The sequence below is a fragment of the Equus quagga genome, chromosome 1 (genome assembly GCF_021613505.1).
Source record: "Equus quagga isolate Etosha38 chromosome 1, UCLA_HA_Equagga_1.0, whole genome shotgun sequence".
Taxonomy (NCBI): domain Eukaryota; kingdom Metazoa; phylum Chordata; class Mammalia; order Perissodactyla; family Equidae; genus Equus; species Equus quagga.
The window spans coordinates 30,165,311-30,185,544 of record NC_060267.1 but is presented as its reverse complement, the minus strand read 5'-3'; the positions used below and the strand labels follow the sequence as shown (position 1 = coordinate 30,185,544).

The 20,234-nt window shown below is 37.4% G+C and overlaps 1 protein-coding gene across 9 annotated transcripts in view; it reads right to left on the bottom strand.

Moving 5' to 3' along the window:
- Positions 1-695: 695 nt before the first annotated feature.
- Positions 696-20,234, bottom strand: part of CAPRIN2 (caprin family member 2) — a 41,500-nt gene continuing 21,961 nt past the window's right edge. Inside the window, exons 9-19 of one of the 9 annotated variants that reach the window (XM_046679972.1) lie at positions 19,389-20,066; positions 16,543-16,665; positions 15,379-15,460; positions 14,240-14,295; positions 11,445-11,549; positions 10,016-10,162; positions 7,367-7,535; positions 5,595-5,777; positions 4,736-4,836; positions 2,793-2,856; positions 696-1,612 (exon numbers count right to left, since the gene is read on the bottom strand). In XM_046679972.1, coding sequence (XP_046535928.1) covers positions 1,044-1,612; positions 2,793-2,856; positions 4,736-4,836; positions 5,595-5,777; positions 7,367-7,535; positions 10,016-10,162; positions 11,445-11,549; positions 14,240-14,295; positions 15,379-15,460; positions 16,543-16,665; positions 19,389-20,066 — 2,277 coding nt within the window. In that variant the 3' untranslated portion in view covers positions 696-1,043. Of the gene's footprint in view, positions 1,657-2,792; positions 2,857-4,735; positions 4,837-5,594; positions 5,778-7,366; positions 7,536-10,015; positions 10,163-11,444; positions 11,550-14,239; positions 14,296-15,378; positions 15,461-16,542; positions 16,666-19,388; positions 20,067-20,234 lie in introns of all 9 variants that reach the window. The other 8 variants (XM_046679945.1, XM_046679935.1, XM_046679997.1 and 5 more) reach the window with 8 other exon arrangements.

The window sequence follows — 20,234 nt, the reverse complement described above, 5'->3', positions numbered from 1 at the left end:
CCACATGAAGTTAACCACTATGCCACTGGGCCAGCCCTAGATATAGTCTCAGTTGAACTTCACAACTGCCCTCTGAGGTTGATCTATCATCATCGCCAATTTACATTTGGGGAAACAGTCTTAAAAAAAAAAAACAACAACAGTGATCTTAGAGGTAAGATAACTTGCCCAAGATCAGTTACTAAATAGAGATCTTAGAGGTAAAATAATTTGCCAGGAGCAGAACAAGGACTCAGACACAGCATTGCCTGACCACAGAACTATGCTTTCCAATGATTAAACATTTTGCCCACTCAAATTAAATTGAGAATCCACTACAAAATGTAAGACTTACTGATGGCGGACCAGTAGTACTACCTGTGTATCTCTTATTGTATCCTATATTATTACACATGTGGTAGGTACTTGAAGACAGCTAACTAAAGGACAGCACATGCCCTACCACAAAACAGCTTCAAGGAGAATATGTGATTTGGCTAATTGAAAACAGATGAAATCGCCTGATGAATGACATGTAAATATCAGAGAAAAGTAACTCTAAAAGGAGCTGTTATATATAAAAGGCTTATTTTAAAATAATAGCATGAACTCATGAATAAATACCCATTCAAGAGTTATCAGTGATGACTACTGTAAATTAGATATTTTACCTCTCAACTAAACGTTTAATCAAATAAGAACACTGAAGGTGCAGATAACTTTTTTATTGAGGCACAACAAGGCATTATAACTTGCCCGAACTTGAGGCAGTCAGTTTAGTAAGCTGAACGTTAATACAGTTAAGGGTTAAGTGCAAACAATATACATTCACAGCTTGACTAGCGAGGCTACATCACAATTTATAAAGTGCCAGATTAGTGCTAATGGTCATTCAGCTTGAAATTTTTCACCTTGGGGAGGAAAACAAAAAAGTAAGGACCTTCTCCTTCCTCTAGGAATGAAAATATTTTCCTAAACCAATCAGTTGCAAGGGCAAGGACTACTTTTTCTTTAATCCCACTAATTAGAACACCATCCTTTTATTGTCAATTCTGAACTGACTTTCAATCTTGATAAAGAAGATAGCCTGAAAACGTAGAGTATTTCCAACTACTTCCATAAATGGCTCCCCTGTGCAAACGTAACCATATCTGGTCTCCCTGGAAGAGCTGAAGAATCGCATGATTGCTAGCAGTTTCGTGGTCTGGAGCACCATCATTGGCATAGGCAGATACCAAGACCTCTTCATTCTTCATGAGGTTGACATACAGTGGCACATTCACTGCCAGCTTTAGCATGTGAAAAATGAAAACATAAGTGCCATTCACCGGACAATTAAATCTACCAAGCTGAAGATCGAAAGTTTCTCCCAAGTTGTTCAGAAGAAGATCAAACACAATAGGTTGGTCTAAAGTTCCAGGAGCGAGATTAGAGGTTCTGGCTGCTGAGAAGGCAACTCGCATCTGCTGAGGCAGGGGATAGACGTGTACTGGCAGTATGGTGGCTGCTGGATTTGTCACTGGCACATCCACAGGGGTCATGCTACGGGAGTCTCCTTGTCCAGAGTCACCACTGTTAAAGGTTTCGTTGTCTCTTTCTGGGCTGCTCACCTGAGAAGAATCACTCCACCCTGCTGTTTTATTAGCAACAGTGAGTTTCTCATAATGAAGCAGTTAGCTTTGAACACAATATTTAACATTAGTCGGCTACTGAAACACAGATAAAGGTACATTTTATAGTAAATTCCAAAAAAAAAAACAATAAAGTATAGCTGCAGTACACTCTTCTAGATTTTTCTGGTAAAAGGCTTTTCTATTACTATTCTAAAGGCAGAAGGGACCTAGATGATCTTGTCTAGTAGCCTTTTTTTTAAGATTAAGAAAATGAGGGCTCCAAAGTTTGGATAACTTACCACTAGTTAAGGTTAGCAAAGTCTAAAGCCCAGGTTTGAACTCTCTTTTTATTTATCTTTCTCCCATAGTTCTCACTCAGTTCTTAATTCCTCAGTGATAAATCTACTCAAAGTATCTAATGTAGAAGGACTCAAGAAAACTGAGGTAACATAAAAGAACCAACTTTTAGAACTACTAGCCACTAGCCATTCAAAGACCTCTCCCCATGATGAATGCTTGTTCTTTATTTCCAAGTTAATGTGATGCCATGACATTTTAATGCTTTCAGTACTGTTCAAAAACACTGCTCATATATATACGAGCATATATATATATGAGTATATACATATATATATATGCAATATAAAGCAAAGGCAATGAGAATATTGGTGACTTTCTTAAAATGAAAAAAATTCTGTTTTCCTGTGACAAAGCTAATCTTCGGTAATTCTTGATTTTCTCAGTTACCCTGAATCTTTTAGTAGTTACATTTTAAGAAGTACTACAAGTATCCTGCTTTTGTTTCAAGTCATTGTGTCTTAATTGTTGCTTATTCCTATCTATCAATGTCATGACACTGGAGTATCTAGAAGTGCCCATTATTACAAAAACCATAATCCTGAAACATCACATGAAACTATTTGAAGTCAGCATAATATGTCTCAGGTCAAATTATGCTCCAGTGTCAAGCAAATTTTTAAAAACACACACACACACTTCTAATTAAATTGACAAGTGATTTGCACAGCCTCTCTCGTAGTCTAATACCTTCCTCAGATCTTCAGTACTACACTGAAGCAACTGAACACCTCAAAAGATAAATGCTGCAAACAACGTACTTCGGGGAGAACGTGACAGAAGATGAAGAAAGATCTAGAGGTATGTTCTGGGTAGGTAAACTACTCAGTTAATTATCCTCACCTCTTGAATTTGCCCGAGGACCGCCAGATGTCCCTCCTCGCTTGTAACACTGCTGAAAATTATCCTAAAATGAACACATAATATTTACCTTGGCATCAAACATGCAAGACAATAATTAGTTATTACCCAGAATTACTGGCTGGTAAATTTGTAAGATTAAAGTCCACTTAGCCCTTTATTTGGCTTCTCCAGCAGCAAAGAAGCTCAGATGTCTCCAAACACCAGGAAAAACAAAGCAAAGGCAACAACAGCAATACTTGATTCATCTGTTAATTAACTTAACCATTTAGATATGTTAATACTTGCAAAAACAATAAAGCATCTAGACAACACTATACAAAAGATACAATGCCAGAGAGTGATAGAAATTCAGAAATGTGCCATGGTCCTCTGTCATCTCAATACAAAAGGAGGGAATAAAGCAAGAACACAGACTTTTTCAATCTTGCTCAATTTTAAACCAAACTGTGGAGACAATTACAAACTATGTTAGGGTTTGGTTTGGTTTGGTTTTGACAGAGGACTTGATAAGAATTATATAGTATGAATGCATTATTGCCTGGAAATGTAATCTAAGATCTTCAAGAAAAAATCTTCAAGAGGCAACGTTTCAAACTGACTCCCAAGTGTGGTGAAAGTCAGCCTCCATACAACTCATGAAAAGAATTATTAGTGTAATTAGATTAATACATGTAATAAAAGATTTAAACAGAACAAGTATGCAATAAATATAATAAAGTCTCCTAGCTCAGATGCCTAGCCCTCTTCCCAACAGCTACCACTGTTATTAGGATCTTCTATTTCCTCAGGAAGAAATTTAAAGGAGCACACAAAAACACCAGCACATTGGTGTTAAGGACAGATAGCTCCACTACTGAAGTCTCTATTAATCAATGCACTGCCTGCACACTCGGTACCTGAGGACCATGTACTAACAGCTAGTATTAGCATGCTTGATAGACATCTGGCATCATGGTGCTCAGCACTTATACGTATTAGTTCATTTAATCCTCAGAATATCTCAGAAAGTAATCCTCACAACACTTCAGAGTAAGATGAGTAACTTTAACAGATGAGTCTTCATCTAACAGATGAGGAACTAGAGCTCAGAAAGTTTAAGTAATATGTCCAAGGTCACACAACAAGAGAAGTGGTGAAATCAGGAGTCAAACCCGAGTCATACAGGTGACTTGGTGTGGTCTCCAAGGTGTATCCTTCACCCCTTTTCAATACTGCCTCTATACAGACGTCTATCTTACCTCATGTAACTAAGCTCTTCAAGTACAGGTAACTTTATACGTTACTAACAGAACTCAGTATGATGCCATATATATATTTAAATGCTTGTAAAACTTCAAAACTGAAAATGCTGATGCAGTATAAATTCATATCCACACGTGACCAATGACAGGGAGTTCCCAAGGTTTTGTTACAGTGGAATGTCTAACATCCTCCTATTGGTCTTCTATCATACGTAGTTAAGAAAATCTGCTGAGCCATTCAAATCAGAATAGACATAAATTAAACTTATAAAAAAGGGCTTTGCTGTACTCCTATCTAGAAAAGTTAAATTGAAGGCAATATAGAAGAGTTAGGATCACGGGCTCTGGAGTTAAGAAACTTGCATCTAACTTAGTTCTACCATTTACTTGCTGAATGACCTTAGACACGTTATTTAACTTATTTCTGAACCCCAGTTTCTTTTATGGGGGGAGGTAATTGAGTTAACGCGAACAACTTCATTAATACAGTCCTTAAGACCTTCAAAGTTCTGTATAAAGGGTAGTTATCATTTATCCTCCTTGAGTTATTGGAAAAGCTTCCAACTCAACTCTCTATAGTACTTACAAGCAGTTCTAAAACTATGAGTGCCTTATACAAAACAAATTATGACTCTGCTAAAGTTTAATCCCCAGCTTAACAACTGTGACAAATATTCTTACCCTTTGGGAATAAGATGTTCCAGGATACTCTCTAGCTTGGAACTGTAGCTGGCTATAATTCCCATTGGAGATCGAAGGAGGTCCTCTATAATTATCAAAACCTAATAAACAAACAACTTAGATAAAATTATGGGCAAAATTATACTAAACTTTTAAATAGTTAATTCTATACCACTTTAAAATTTAAATTGATCCCATAATATCATTAGATTTCTGCCTTCTTTAAACAAACTCTACTAATATCGCTTCCACAATAAAACAAACATTTGTAAAATATCACTAACACATGTAGAATATTTTAGAAATTTCTATGCAGAAATTCACTATTGCTGGGATGCAGGTGGGTGTGGGAGGGGCGGTGGGAGGGCAGTGAGGCAGTCAAGGCCTCTGTCTTGAGTACTTTTGCTGATACCAAGTAGTGATGAGAATACTGGAACCATATCTAAAATTTAAGACTAACACAATTATAGTCTCAAAGTTTATGTTTTCATCTGGGATACACTCTTATAGACAGATAACTAGAAAATGGGCATTGTCTCATTATAACATATTTTAAGCAGTCAAGTCAATTAACAAAAGAAAGAAATTCTTCAAATATGAAAACCAAAATTCATCCCTGGAAAAACAAGACACTCAACTTTTCACTTCAATAAGTCACAGGATCAATGTGTTTTTCATACAAAAAAGTTCCTTTATTATAGATGATAAGTATACTAAAAATACTGTATTTTGCAGAAATAGGGAATTCTCTACTACATTATAAATGGCAACTACAAAAAGGAACAAAGCAAAAATACTTTGAGTCAAGTAAATATATAGACAAAATAATTCAGTATAATTAAATTTATTCAAAGCATACCTTTATAACCACCAGGGGACCGATACGAATTGGTTAGTAATCTCCCACCACGAGTACATCCTCTAACAGATCCCCGGCTATTGACAAATGGTTGAGAGGGTCTGGGAAATACATTCGTCTGTGCTGGGTAAAAGGCAAGGCTACCATTGCTTACTTGAATAGTTCCATCAGGATAACTTGCTGCTTAAGGAAACAGTTTTAGAGTCCAAGAGTTAAATGGTAATAAATATTATTTATACTTAAAAGTCAGTGTATAGCAAAACCTTTAATATAATTTTCTCCCTTTAGAAAGAAAACAGGTGCTATGTATATGTATGTATACACAGAGAGAGAGGTTAGACCCAGACCCAGATCCACATCTCTCTCTATATAAGTAATAGATTATCATAAAAAGGAAGGAAATTCTGACACACGCTACAACATGGATGAGACTTGAAGACATTTTGCTGAGTGAAATAGGCTAGTCACAAAAGGACAAATATTATATGATTCCACTTACATAAGGTAAGTACAGTCATGTGTTGCTTAACAATGGGGACGCATTCTGAGAAATGCATTGTTAGGCAATTTCCTCGTGCCAACATCATGGAGTGCACTTACACAAACCTAGATGGTATAGCCTACTACACCGCTAGGCTATATGGCACTAATCTAGGTGGTCCGTCGTTGGCCAAAATGTGGTTCGTTATGCAGCACTTGACTGTACCTAGAGTCATCAAATTCTTAGAGACAGAGTAGAAGTGGTTGCCCAGGGTTGGAGAGAGAGGGGAATGGGGAGTTAGTTTTAAATGGTTAGAGTTTCAGTTCGGGAAGACAAAAAAAGTCCCAGAAATGGATAGTGGTGATGGCCGCACAACAATCTGGATGAATGTAATGCCACAAAACCGTACACATAAAAATGGTTAAAATGGTAAATTTTATGCTATGCATATTTTACCACAATTAAAGAAAAAAAGAGGCTAAATATTCCAGATCAAGGAGTAAAAGATAATGAATTTTAATTAATACTATAATTGAGAAGGCATATGACAAAAATATTCTTTATGTAAATCACCTGCCTTATGTTTTCACAGTACAGGTGAGAACAGAATGAGGTCACTTGTGGCGAGCTCCAGAGATTTACATTTACTACCTCTTGGGAATAACCAAGTACCCAGAACGCTCAATTCATCTGCTCAGGATTAAATTTTAGAAAACTCAACAGGGGTCTGAAACAACAACACTAAAAATCTACAAGCGCTTCTTAAATTAGGAAATAACTATAAAATTCCCTATTCTTTCATGTATTAGAATAGCAAGAGAGAACAAAATAGTCTCCCATCTCTAAGCAAACAGCGGAATAAGCACCCTAGTTCTATCTTCTCATTAATCACTGCTTTTGTTGTAAGAGGGAAGAAAAGAGAAAAAGCCAGATAGCCACCTGTCTGTACTAAACGACTTAACAGAATGGTTTCACAACCTTCATAAAAGCAGCCAGATAGCGCCCTGTCTACCTTTATCACCATCAATGGGAACCAAAGTGATCAGATTTAAAATATGAGCCTACTTTAAGGTTAAATCAACCATCTAAGTTCTACCCCTACAGAAGTTAAAATTAATAAGTGAACTTAACTAAACAGAGGAAAGGGCATTAAGTATTTCTTAACACTTGAACATGTGAAGAGACAATGCTAACTATTCAGGAGAGAACCTCTAAAAGTGTCACTACAGGCTAGCTTTGCATTCAATTAGCTGTCGTCTAGGTCTTCAAAATACCGTATGAAAGATCTTACCAGACTCTTGAGAAAGGACAGTCTGTTCTACGTGTATAGCTGGCAGTTGGCACTGGGGTGGTGTTTGTGTACTTGCTGTAGTAAAACTTTGATTGTAGCCAGATGAATAAGGGGATTCTTTTACTTCCTGTTCTTTCCGTGGAGGCAGAGGTGCATTAACATTAAATACCTTAAAAGACAAGGGTTCACTGAGTCATTTGTGCAGTTTCATAGAAAATGATTAAGGGTAACATCCTGCAAAACTCTGCAACATTCAAAAACTTCTATTTGATGGGCAAAGGACTTGAACAGACATTTCTCCAAAGAAGATAAATGGGCAATAAGCACATGAAAAGATGTTCAACATCATTAGTCATTAAGGAAATATAAACCAAAACCACAATGAGATATTACTTCATACCCATTAGGATGGCTATTATCAAAAAACAGAAAACCTAAGTGTTGGTGAGGATGTGGTGAAACTGGAACCTCGTGCATTGCTGGTAGCAATGTAAAACGGTGCAGACACTACAGAAAACAGTATAGCAGTTCCTCAAAGAGCTAAACATAGAATTACCATATGATCCAGCAATCCCACCACTAGGTATACACCCAAAACAACTGACAGCAGAGGCTCCAATAAATATTTGTACACCAACGTTCAAAGCAGCATTATTCATAATAGCCAAAAGGTGAAAACAACCCAAGTGTTCATCAACAGATGAATGGATAAACAAAATATGACATATAAGTACAACAGAATATTATTTAGCCATAAAAGGAACGAAATTGTGATCCACACTACCACATGGATGAACCTTGAAAACATTATGCTAAGTGAAACAAGCCAGACACAAACAGACAAATATTGTCATTCTGCTTATATGAGGTACCTAGAATAGGTAAATTCAGAGACAAAAAGTAGAAGAGAGCCTGCCAAGGGCTGGGAGAGGGAGGGACGAGGAGTTATTGTTTAACGGGTACAGAGTTTCTGTTCAGGAACTTTCACAGAAAAAGTTCTATAAACAGATGGTGGTGATGGTTGTAGAACGCTGTGGATGTACTTAATGCCGCTGAACTATACACTTAAAAATGGTTAAAATGGTAAATTTTATATTATACATATCTTACCACAGTGAAAAGAAAATTTCCATTTGATTTCTGACAGAATTCAAACCCAAGTACAAAAATTCATCTTGCTGCTATTATGCTACCATAATAATGCTTACTGAGAAGGAAAGCTAAATAAGGGAAGAGGGCACTTTTTCAAAAACTAAACATGAATGAAAAAATTTGCCATTTACTGAATTTCTACTATATGGTAGGCAAATGACCTGTCCAGAGCCTGGCCACTGTCTATCAAATAGCACTTCTATTACTCTCTAGCCCCCTTATCCTACTTCATTTTTCTTCACAACACATAGCACTTGATGTATTACATCTATAAATATTTTTCTCTCTAGCCCTCCTCCCTCTATAACAAAACATAAGCTTCTTGAGCAGAAAGACTGATCTCTTTTTCATTGCTACAACCCCACTGATTAAGAATAGCACCTGGCTTCCTAGCTACCTGTTGAATGAATGAATGAACGAACAAACAAGAACCGATTTGTACTGGACAGGATTCAACCAGGTAGAGAAGACTAGAATGAGCAAAAAAGGTATTATGATAAGATTGTACAAGGCAAGCCCAGGAGACTTGTCTGGCAGTTTATACCAAACTTCAAAAGTTATTGTCAGGCAAAGTACTTTCAATTTCACTTAATGGACTACTGTTTGCTTTTAATTAGGAATAAGAAAAAGTTAGCAAAACCAATGTGGCAATACTGTGCAGGATTGCCAAAAAAGAGGGAAAGAGCCAGGAAACTAAGCTGTTTTAAGTGGCCAAGCAGGAAGTGACGAGATGAGTGAATGCAGGTGTCTGAATTCACCAGCTTGTCTCCTTGCACTGTGCCTGCTTTCCACTGCCACTCCACTGGCCCCACCATCATTCAAAAGTACCTGGAGTGGGACATTAAGCACCATTGGGAAAGGTACTTATTGGCTAAGACTTTTTGTTTTTTTTTTTTAAAGAACTGTGTTTATACTATTCTGTGTTTAGAGAAGAAATATACAAACCTAGTTGTAATATTACCTTAAAAAAAAGTTTTAAACTGCAATTTGTAGAAGAATATGTAATTCAAAATACCACACAAATCTGAACTATTCTCCAAAAACCAGCATGAGATCAAGATGAAATCAAAAGAAAGTTTCAACAATGACAGAACCACCAAGTACGTGTCCTGTATTTCAGGTCATTGATGCTATGGAACATCATTAGTGTGATATTAGTAATGTTAGTGTTACATTAAACAATTTATAGAAAATTATGTTTCTCACCCACACATTTCATTTGTTTAATATGAGTCCTCGGCTTTGCCTGCTACTAATTTTCAGAGAGGGGAAAGTGCTCTGATAATATATCCATGCAAAATTCTTGAGGCTCTGGATATAATACTCTTTTGCCACAAACAATATTTCCATTGGACAAATGCAAATTCTACCAGCCCAAATAAGAGTAACAAAAAAGGCAAATTTTTTCACATAGTACTCAAAAATGGATGTAAGAGAAACAATGGTTTTTTAACAGGAATAATGAACTGCAATCACCATTGACCGTTTCATACTCACTGTCTGCATGGCTTGAAAGGGCGCTGTGTTAATGGTTACTGAACTACTACTCGCTGGAGGTGACTGGAAGCCCTGTTCAGAGCCCTTTGACAGGGGAGGATTTGGAGAAGCTAGTGAAGACGGTTGCTTGCTTGGGGGAACTGCTGCCTGGGGAGGAGAAATGCAGCATCAGCCAACCACCTGCCATATAACAAGCAGATAACTTACACTAAACCCCAGACTGGCATCAGTCAGCAAGTTCTATAGGATGACATTTGGACACAGGAATGCAAGAGAATAGCTTTTGCTTACAATTTCAAATCTCAACTGCTGAGGATGCACACCAGCATTTGCTTTGCACAGCTTGCTGACTAAGTGAGAGAGTCTTACTATTAATCAGATGAGGGACTGAACTTTTATGAGCACCCAGTCCTTTTCAAACCATGAAATGGTATTTTCCAGTTAAGAATCTAATATCATTCCAAATTTATACAGAAGAATTAGGCTTAAGAAAAACTTTCGGTTAGTTGCTTAGTCAGTGTTAATTTTTCTCTATTTTAAAGTCTTATTAGTGGATTTCTAAGTTAGCTGCCTAAAAAAGAAAACCAAACCTGATCTATTTTAAATAATTACTATTTAAGAGAATAAGCAAGGCCTCGATATAACAGAATATAAATCCAAAGGCTTAAAAAGATAGCTAAAATCAGCGCCAATCAGATTACGAAGCAGATAGCTGTGACTCACTTGAACAGAAACACCTCCTCTTCTTGAAAGGAGGAACCAAGTAATTTCAATTCAGACCAAGTCAGCACCATAAGGACTAATGCTCATCTACATTCTTATATTTTATAATGAATACATATTCTTGCATAATAGTTAACAAAAGAGTAAAACATAACAGCTGCTAAATTAATCCAAAAAATCATTTTATCTTGCTATATCTATCTCAAGGATTTGCTCAAACTTAGCAAAAATTATCACTTTAGAATTGAAAGCACAAACATAATACTGTCAAAATGCTTTTGACAAAATTAGCCAAAAAGAGAGTGCAAGTCATTCCAATTGAGTCAGTGCTAATATTAACACTATGAAGTTACTGAGTCTTCAGCTATATGGATGAAAAGATTTTTCTTGTAATGATTCTTTCAATATAAATATAGCAAGAAACTTGACCTAACCCTACTCAGAGCTTTTCATCCTTCTTGGCATCAGCAATTTGGACGTATTTCTTGCGCTCATAAGGTAACACACTATTAAGTCTGCTTGTACGGCAAAGTCACAATAAAGTTACCCGCATAAGTTTTCGGACTACAACATCTACAGAAAGCAATACATTAGCAAAGTAGAAATGCTAAATCAGTCAACAGATCATGCCTGTAATTCATAAGATAAGCTGGTTCTGCTATTCTTTAAGACAGAAAAGAAATTAAGACAATTGGTCTCTCTTTACCTCAGGAGTCTCTGAGGTCCTAAACTCTGTTTCAGATCCCGAAGAAGCCTGATCGGTAGTAACCAAGCAAGCATTTGAGCTACAAGTAACTGGAGAAGAAGCAGCCTAGACACAGGAAGATACAAAACATTGTAAAAGGCACATTTGGTTCACTTCGTATTTCTCGGACCCTGGGCTCCTTAAAATGTTACTCTTATTGAGCACTCACTAGTGCCAAATACTATGTGAAACGCTTCACATGTATTAATACATTTAATCCTAAAAATACCCCTATGAGGTTGGTACAACTATCCCCATTTGATTGACAATCTGATAGCGGCAAAGCAAGGTTAAGTAACTGATCCAAGATCACACTAAAATTAAGTGGCAGAGCTGAGATTCAAACCCAAGCAGTCAGCTACATTGCCTTTCCCGGCCTGGTCACCAAAGCTACATATCTAATCGCATCCTCACTTATCAAGATTCTTGGCCCTGGAAACCAAGGGCCAGATTTTCCATCTGGCACCCAATACAGTTCACTGGAAGACGAGCTCAGGGTACATTTAACACTCTAGGCACAGCTCTGCCAGGGATCATAATAACTATGCTTTTACTCTAAGTGTTCTCAGTCTCTTAAAGAGGTAGGTAGAAGTAGTATAAATAGAAAGGATAACCTCCACCTAAAACACAATGGCACCAAAATTCTAACCAAAAAACGAAGCTAATAATATGTATAAATTAAAAATTGGGAGAAAGCACAGTAGGAACTAAGGCTATAACAACTGTAATCAATAAAGATTGATCAATAAGAGTGGCTAGGAAGGAATTCTGTGGCACAATATAAGAGAGAGACCCATAAAAATCAAGCAGTCAGTGAATCTACTCCTTGTATGTAAATGCTTGGATATGGTTTTCAGAGTCCAAGTGATAAAAGGGGTGAATTGGGAACTAATTAATAGTAACCAAATATCAGAGCAGTTATGTTTCAGTGACCTTCTAGAAGGGGTCATCATGATATGCCACTTCCTGGAAAGGAGACAGGGACCAAGTTAAAAAAAACAATCTTATGGGAAAAAAATTTTGAAATCCTTTAGAATATTTTATATACCTAAATAAATAGGTATAATTTAGATTTGGCCAAAATATTAGAACTATTATGAGATTGATGTGTTTCTAAAACTAGGCCTTTCTTCTGCCCCTCTAATTAAAATAATGAGACAACTGCCCAAAATAAGTGGGACTGGCTGTTGTGGGGAGTCTTGCCACAGAAAGATTCACAAATACTAAGTTCAGGCAACTCAGGCCACTTGATAGTTAAGACTTAAAAGACTTCTGAACTTTAGTTAAAAGCTTCATTTAACAACAAAAAAGATAAAGACACATTCTTTAGTATTTATCTAGAAGTTATGGTAGTTCTTGCTTCCAACTTATTGCTCTTTAAATAGACCAGCTGGAGGTGGTTTTTTTTTTTTTTTTTAAAGATTTTTTTTTAATTTTTTCCTTTTTTTTTTCTCCCCAAAAGCCCCCCGGTACATAGTTGTGTATTCTTCATTGTGGGTTCCTCTAGTTGTGGCATGTGGGACACTGCCTCAGCGTGGTCTGACGAGCAGTGCCATGTCCGCGCCCAGGATTCGAACCGACGAAACACTGGGCCGCCTGCAGCGGAGCGCGCGAACTTAACCACTCGGCCACGGGGCCAGCCCCAGCTGGAGGTGGTTTTAAGAATTGGTGAGTAAACACGATGTTGGAGACCAGCGGTTCCAAAAAACAGATGTGCAGATTCACCCAGGGAGCTTATTAAAAATATAGGTGACTAGATAACAGCCCTGGAAATTCTGAACCAACAGGTCTAAAGTGATACTTAGGAATATATATTTTTATTAAAGTAACCGAGTGATTCTGATGCAGCCATCCACAGGCCTGCTTGTACAAGTACTAAATTAGACCAGTAGCTTTTCAAAAATCATTTAACTTGTCACTTGAAAGCCTCGTGTAAATCCCTAATAGCCGAAACAGGTAAAACGGAACTTTTTAGCTACAGCAGTGAGTGGGGTGAGGGACCTTGCTCGACAAATACATTTTGAAAATTGAGCCACACCTTATCAAACTAAATATAAATCACTGTAAACAAACGGTATTTACTCAGAAGTTTTTGGAAGGGAAGGCAACAACTGTTGAACCACCTGGTCAAAATATTGAACCTACTGTCAAAGCAGCTACTGTTAAGAAAATTGCCATAAGGTTTACAGAGGGATCCTGAGCAGTTGTTTTAAAAAGGAAATGACCAGAAAACTAGCAAACTTTGAACTTACTATTGAAGGAAATGCACTGCGGCATTTAGAGAGCTCAATGAGCGAGTCCCTTTATATCTCTAGGTGTGTTCTGTGAAAATTAGTTCCTCAGAATGTTAACTATTACATGGTGGGGGTTGGGGGGCGGGGACTGGCTAACCATGGGTTAAACAAACTTAGTCTCTTTCTTTAGACCCTTTACTGCGCGGACACGCAGGGCAACTTAAGTAGCTCAATAGCAAAGTAAAATTCCCAGACAAGGTAACTGTGCATTCTTCAGGCTTGCTCTTTCCCTACTAAAGTTAGCCAACAGTCTCTATTACAACAGATATCTTCCCTCTGGTCATTAAGGAATCTTTTGAGGACCAGTTGTACTTAATCTAAGAAACCAGATAACCTTAGAACACTGTGAGTAATTCAGCAGGACATATTAGATTCACTAAGTCTGATCATTCTTGCCAAAGCAAAAGTTTCTTACCTGAAGAGCAAAGAAGAGTAAAGGAAAGATTAATTTGGAGACGTTACCTGTAATGGCTCTTGAAGAAAATCGCTTTGATTGGATACATTTTGTTCTGTAGATGCTGCAGAGAGTGAAATCAACAGTAAACAACCGAGGGAAGAGAAAAATTTATGCATATCAACTGGGCGGAAACTAAAGTTTACACTTTACAAAGAAAGCCAGGGGCTGGAAGGACGAGGTCTCAAGTCCATCAAGATCTTTCTGTGAGAGCTCTAAAAGAGTCAGGGAGGATTGTAGAAGAATAGAACACTAGTTCCATCTGTGATACATAATGATTTCTTAAGGTTAAATGGGCAAAAGCAGCATTTCAAGGTTTCCAAAAGAAAGGAACTATGACTTTCAAAAATAACTGGAAATAGTAATCTGGAAGATAAAAATCGGAGCTATCATGAATAGTAATTAACTGATATACTTAAGTTTCAAGTTTCTAAGTAAGTCTTAGCTGGCTCATCCGTCTCCTCTGTGTTTTTTTTTTCTTTGATCATGTATATTGATATACTTTTCAATTACATAGCTTCGGTTTGGTTTCTCCTTATTAATGTCTATCACTTTTGTTAAGTACTCTCTATTCTCCTTATTGCACCCAGGAATTACTGCACCAATCTTCCAGTTGGTGTATACTGCTCACTACAGCTGGACTATGGCTTTGATTACGTCACTCCTGGACCCGAGATAGACCAGCATAGAGCAAAAGCCTAAAGATTGAAGCATAAAACCAGATTCAAACCGAGGCTCCAGCGTTAGACACTGTGCTAATCAGTGTACTAAATATCACTGAGGTCATTTCACTCAGAGTTAGGATCCAAAAGCCTCAACACTAGATTTGTAGAGTCAAAAGAAGTCAAGCAAGTTCTAGTCAGAATTCACTCCAAGAAGAACAGAAAGAATTGCAAAAACAGCTCTTGCACATTTCCACTCACCCATTTGGAAACTTACTCTAAAATGCAAACAGGTCAGTTAAGTATACTAATATCCTAATGGTAATTTACCCATACATAACTCTGATAACATATAGATACCTTCAGAATAAATTAACACATAGGCATACTTTAACCCTTAAAATATTTAGAGTAAAATTATTCATAAAAGAAACAACTGTGAGACCTACAGCTGTTTGTTCCAAGTCTTAAGAATGATTACATACCTACTGGGCTACCTGGAGCAGCTGAAGGCGGCTGTGACGATGGAATTGCACTTGAAGGTTTGTCAAAATCCAGAATAGATTCCTAAGGACAAGATTTTAAATGAGTAGAAACAAAGATTATTCATTTTAAAGCTATTACCATTATTCATGATATTGCCCATTGATTATAAGCTACAGAAATCTAGCTAATAACTAACTCAAGATATTAATAACGTAATAACTTAGTCTTTACAGGAGAAGAAATTGAGTTAAAAATAAAATCTAAAGTAACTGTCAAACTGTTAAGTTGCATCATGTTAAAACTATACTCATAATTCCAAGGCCTAACTTGGAAAAGAAAACTCCAGACCTCAGGTCTTAAACACAAGCATTAATCCTCGTGTAGACTGAACTCTTATTTTATTATAACCAAGCAATGAGAGGGTCTAATTATTTTATCTCAACCACTAAACCAGCTCGTGCTCTGAAACGTTTTCATGATGAGAAGTCACTCTCTTCTCCCATCCGCCCATCTTGGTTCTCCCAGAAATGCTTCCAGCATTTTGAGTACTTCAACTACACCCTTGCAGTGATCATTTTAGTTCTTTATCTTCAAATAATCTGAAGGAGCAAGCAATTCATTCATTTTACAAATAAGTACAGAGTTGGAGGCTAAATAAATTGTCACAAATTATACAGCTGGTGAATGGTAGAAACATGATACAATGCAGGTCTAATTCCAAAGTTCAAGATCTTTTTACCACACAAAAATATCTTATTTGTCTACTTCATCCCTCAGTAATATTATACTGCTCTGAAACTCTGTAACAGAATTTCATGAATGAAATGGCACCTACCCGAATACCAAGCATAGAGCAGTGTCGCACAGTCTGAGGAGAAACTACTGAGGATCCACAGCAGTAACATTTGAGCACTTCAAGCTTTTTACATGTTTAATTCATTTCATTCCTCACCAAACATATAAGAATAGGAACTATTATCCTCATTTTTCAAAAAAGAAACAGGCAGAGAGTTAAGTACCTTCCTAAATTCTCAGAGCCAGGATTCGTACTCATTCTGGACACCAGAATCTAAGCTCTTAACAACTTCACTATAATGCTCCTGATCAGAAACTACTAGCCCCAGGAATATTATTTTTAAGACTCATTTAAGAATGACTCATACTTGCATAAAGTTACAAGTTCCTTGAATCTGGGTCATCAGATCCTGCAGTTTCTCTTTCCTCAACACTGGATCCTTTGGAAGGGCAGAGGAAGAAGCTACAGACTGATGCAGAGGCTTAGGCACCTACAAAGTAAACCCACAACGCATAAGAGTGAAGTGCGAATTCAACAGCCTACCGAGGACACTCAGACTATGACTACATCGTAATGAAATCAACACACGTAACAATGCTCATTTACCAGATTTCTCTCAGGTAAAGAATTTCCACATAAATACATTTTCTAAATAATTTAAACAAATTTTAAACACTTTTTTCCCTTCGGAACAACTTTAACGGAAATCTTTCTAAAACATCATCTTTTTAAAGGAAGATTCAGAATAACAGCACTTCCTTGATAAGAAGTTCTTTCATTATAAACATCAGTTATCACTTGTCCTCAATAAGATGCCATTGACTCTAAGACACACTAATGATTTGGTTTTTTTCTAGGGAAAAAATTATTACTATCATATTAAATATACATCCCATTTTTAAGATGTATCTATTTTCAGAAACATTAAGATGTAAAAACGTATACATATACATCCTAGAATTGAGAAAATAAACTATCATATTTTGTTATAAAGAAAGCATACTTTGGGGGGCTACTGACATTTACAAAGTGGTTAACCCTCAAGTTAAAATGCTTACGATTGCTGCCCAGCCTGAATTAGACCTAATGTTTATAACTACTTCTTACAGCTGTCAGTGTGCCCTGTCCCTATCAGCTCCTCTTCTCCACCTTCTAATTCACTGGCAAGTCATATAGCTGAGCTTGTCAAAAGTGTCATATAAAGTAAGAGTTAAGAGACCCTAAATGAAATAAGAAAAGCTCTTTTAGCAGAAAAGTACGAGCTTTAGTGATTAATTTCATGTTATCTAGTCTTTCGGCTGTGAACTCTATTTTGCCCTCGACTGTACTTAGTCATGTTTGGGACAGCTGAGACTGCAAGACAGATAAACACGGTATTATATAGAGAAGTGTCTTCTCAGTCACTGAAAGACCTTGCAACTTCAATATAATGCTGTCTGTGACATAAAAGCAAATTAAATATGAGTTCTGACCTTTCCAACTAAGCACCCCTGATTTTAAATCAACAAATAGCGTGGTATCAATATTCTGGTACCATAAAGGCTCGGCATTGCTATACCTAGCGGAATTTTAAATTGGGTTTTTTTAAACAGCTTTATTGAGGTATTCAATTGGGTTTTTAAATACAAGTTTCTCAAAACAGCTGTCATATTACAATTACTGTTGTGTGATATCTGGTTAATGAAAAAAGACTATCCATCTTCTGCAGGGTCAGGAAGAACCTAAAATTAATATTAGCACTTGAAAAAAAGAGGAAGAAAGGAAATAAATAACTCTAAAATTTTCTTCCTGTAAGGTAGAACTGAAGTAGGGGTAATTTATTTATAAAATGCAATGCTTTGACTTCCCCAAGCAAAATGTTTTTCACATTGTTAGAGGATCAAAGATTTATCAGAAGGCCTTTGGCTAAAATGGCATGGAAGTGCAAGGAACACTACTTAAGAGAGATGGAGAACACTGGGAAGATAAGAAGTTCACATTTCTTAGCAAACAAGGTGGTAACAACTTTCTATTTAAATAGTGGTAAATGATTTATAATTTAATAAAAGGAAACACTAACTAGCATTGCATCCAAGAATTATTCATTATAAGCTGCCTTTTTTTTTTTCTGAGGAAGATCATCCCTGAGCTAACATCTGTGCCCATCTTCCTCTACTTTATATGTGAGATGCCTACCACAGCATGGCTTGCCGAGCGATGCCATGTCCACACCCAGGATCCGAACTGGTGAACCCTGGGCTGCCAAAGTGGAACGTGTGCACTTAACCACTGTGCCACCCAGCTGGCCCCTAACCTGCTTTTTTTTTTTTGAGGAAGATTGGTCCTGAGCTATCATCTGCTGCCAATCCTCCTCTTTTTGCTGAGGAAGATTGGCCCTGAGCTAATATCCATGCCTATTTTCCTCTATTTATGTGTGACACGCCTGCCACAGCATGGCTTGACAAGCAGTGCATAGGTCTGCACCCAGGATCCAAACCGGGGAACCCCAGGCCACTGAATCAGAAAGTGCAAACTTAACCACTGTACCACTGGGTTGGCCCTTTTATAAGCCTTCTTATCTTCCTGAAATAGGTTATTTATCATCAACAGAATGAGGCCTTATATTTAAACTACATCTCATACTCTAAAACCTGATTACAGAATATACAACATCTATAGTTTCCATCTCCAGAAAACTCTTATTTTGAAACAGAAATAGAGAACTAATTCAGATCCTTCCCCAACTACTGGAATATCTGCAACCACCACACACCTTCTTCAAAGAGTACAGGCTAATTAGAGTGACTACAAATGAGTGAGAGGGAAGCAAGAGAATACAGAAAAATGTAACTTCTGTCAGAAAAAGTAACCCTTGTGCCAGGAGGAAGATAACGAGATACAGTGTAACACGTCCCCTACTCTGTGACATGCATTTACATTTCCCACTTGTTCACATTATGGTCTTGTCTGAACTAACCACTATTTTGAGGTCACCTATCATTAAAATTCTGGCATTAAACAATATTCCCTAATTGTGAAAATTTCATCTCAGGGTACGCTCAAAAGACAGACTAAGTCTACTTACAATTTTCTAGGAGTTAAGTGAAATACTTTATAAATTAATTTACATGGGTTTTGTTGATTTTTTTTTTAAGACAACTAACGAGTTATCATTACCACAACTCCTTATTTATGCCTACACTGACAGAAGCAGACCGACACAGATCAACTCACATCTTTGGGTTCTGTATTAAACTTCCTGGGCAGGAGCTGGTCATTTGGTATGAGGCTTGCTGTAGCTACCCCCCAGGACTTTGGAGAAATCTGTGATTGTGGTGTTAAAGGGTGTTTTTGACTCTCAACATTGTTTTCCCAGGATTTGGGAGTCTCTGGTTGTCTTGAATCCTGTTCTTCACACATGGGAGTGGTCCATGACTTGGTGATGTCTTGTTCACTCTGCATAGAAGGGGTCCAAGACTTTGGGGTTTGCTTCTTTGGATCCTGTTCTTTCTGTAGCTGAACTGGCCAGGGCTTTGGTGTCTCCTGCTTCTTCTGTTCCTCTTGAATGTATCCTGCTTTGGATTTAGGAGTTTCTTGCTTCCACTGGCTAGGAGTTGGCTTGGGTTTGGAGACGTCCTGCTTCTTCTGCTCTTCCTGCAGAGTGGACCTGAGTTTTGGAATCTCTTGTTTCCTCTGTTCTAAGGAAACTGCAGGCTTTGATACCTCCTGGTGCTTAACAGAAGACTCCCAGGACTTGAAGGACTCCTGTTTCTTCTCCTGACCATCTGGTTCAGTAGGCATATCCCAACACTTAGGGAGATTTGGTTTTCTAGCATAATCTGCTTCCCAAGATTGCTCTTCATCTTGTTTGCTTGCATAATCTACTTCCGTCATGTAGCGTCTGTTAAGAAACTAGACCAGAGAAAAAATGTGCTTGAGTCACAAAATTTGTGGAAGACCTTAAGGGGAATATGGAACTGTATTAATGTTCCTCCATCCACTGGTCTGAGTCACTGTGCTAACTTCTGTCCTTATCCTACTTGAAAAGACTGTCCTACTTTTCGTCTATTCCTTTTCCCT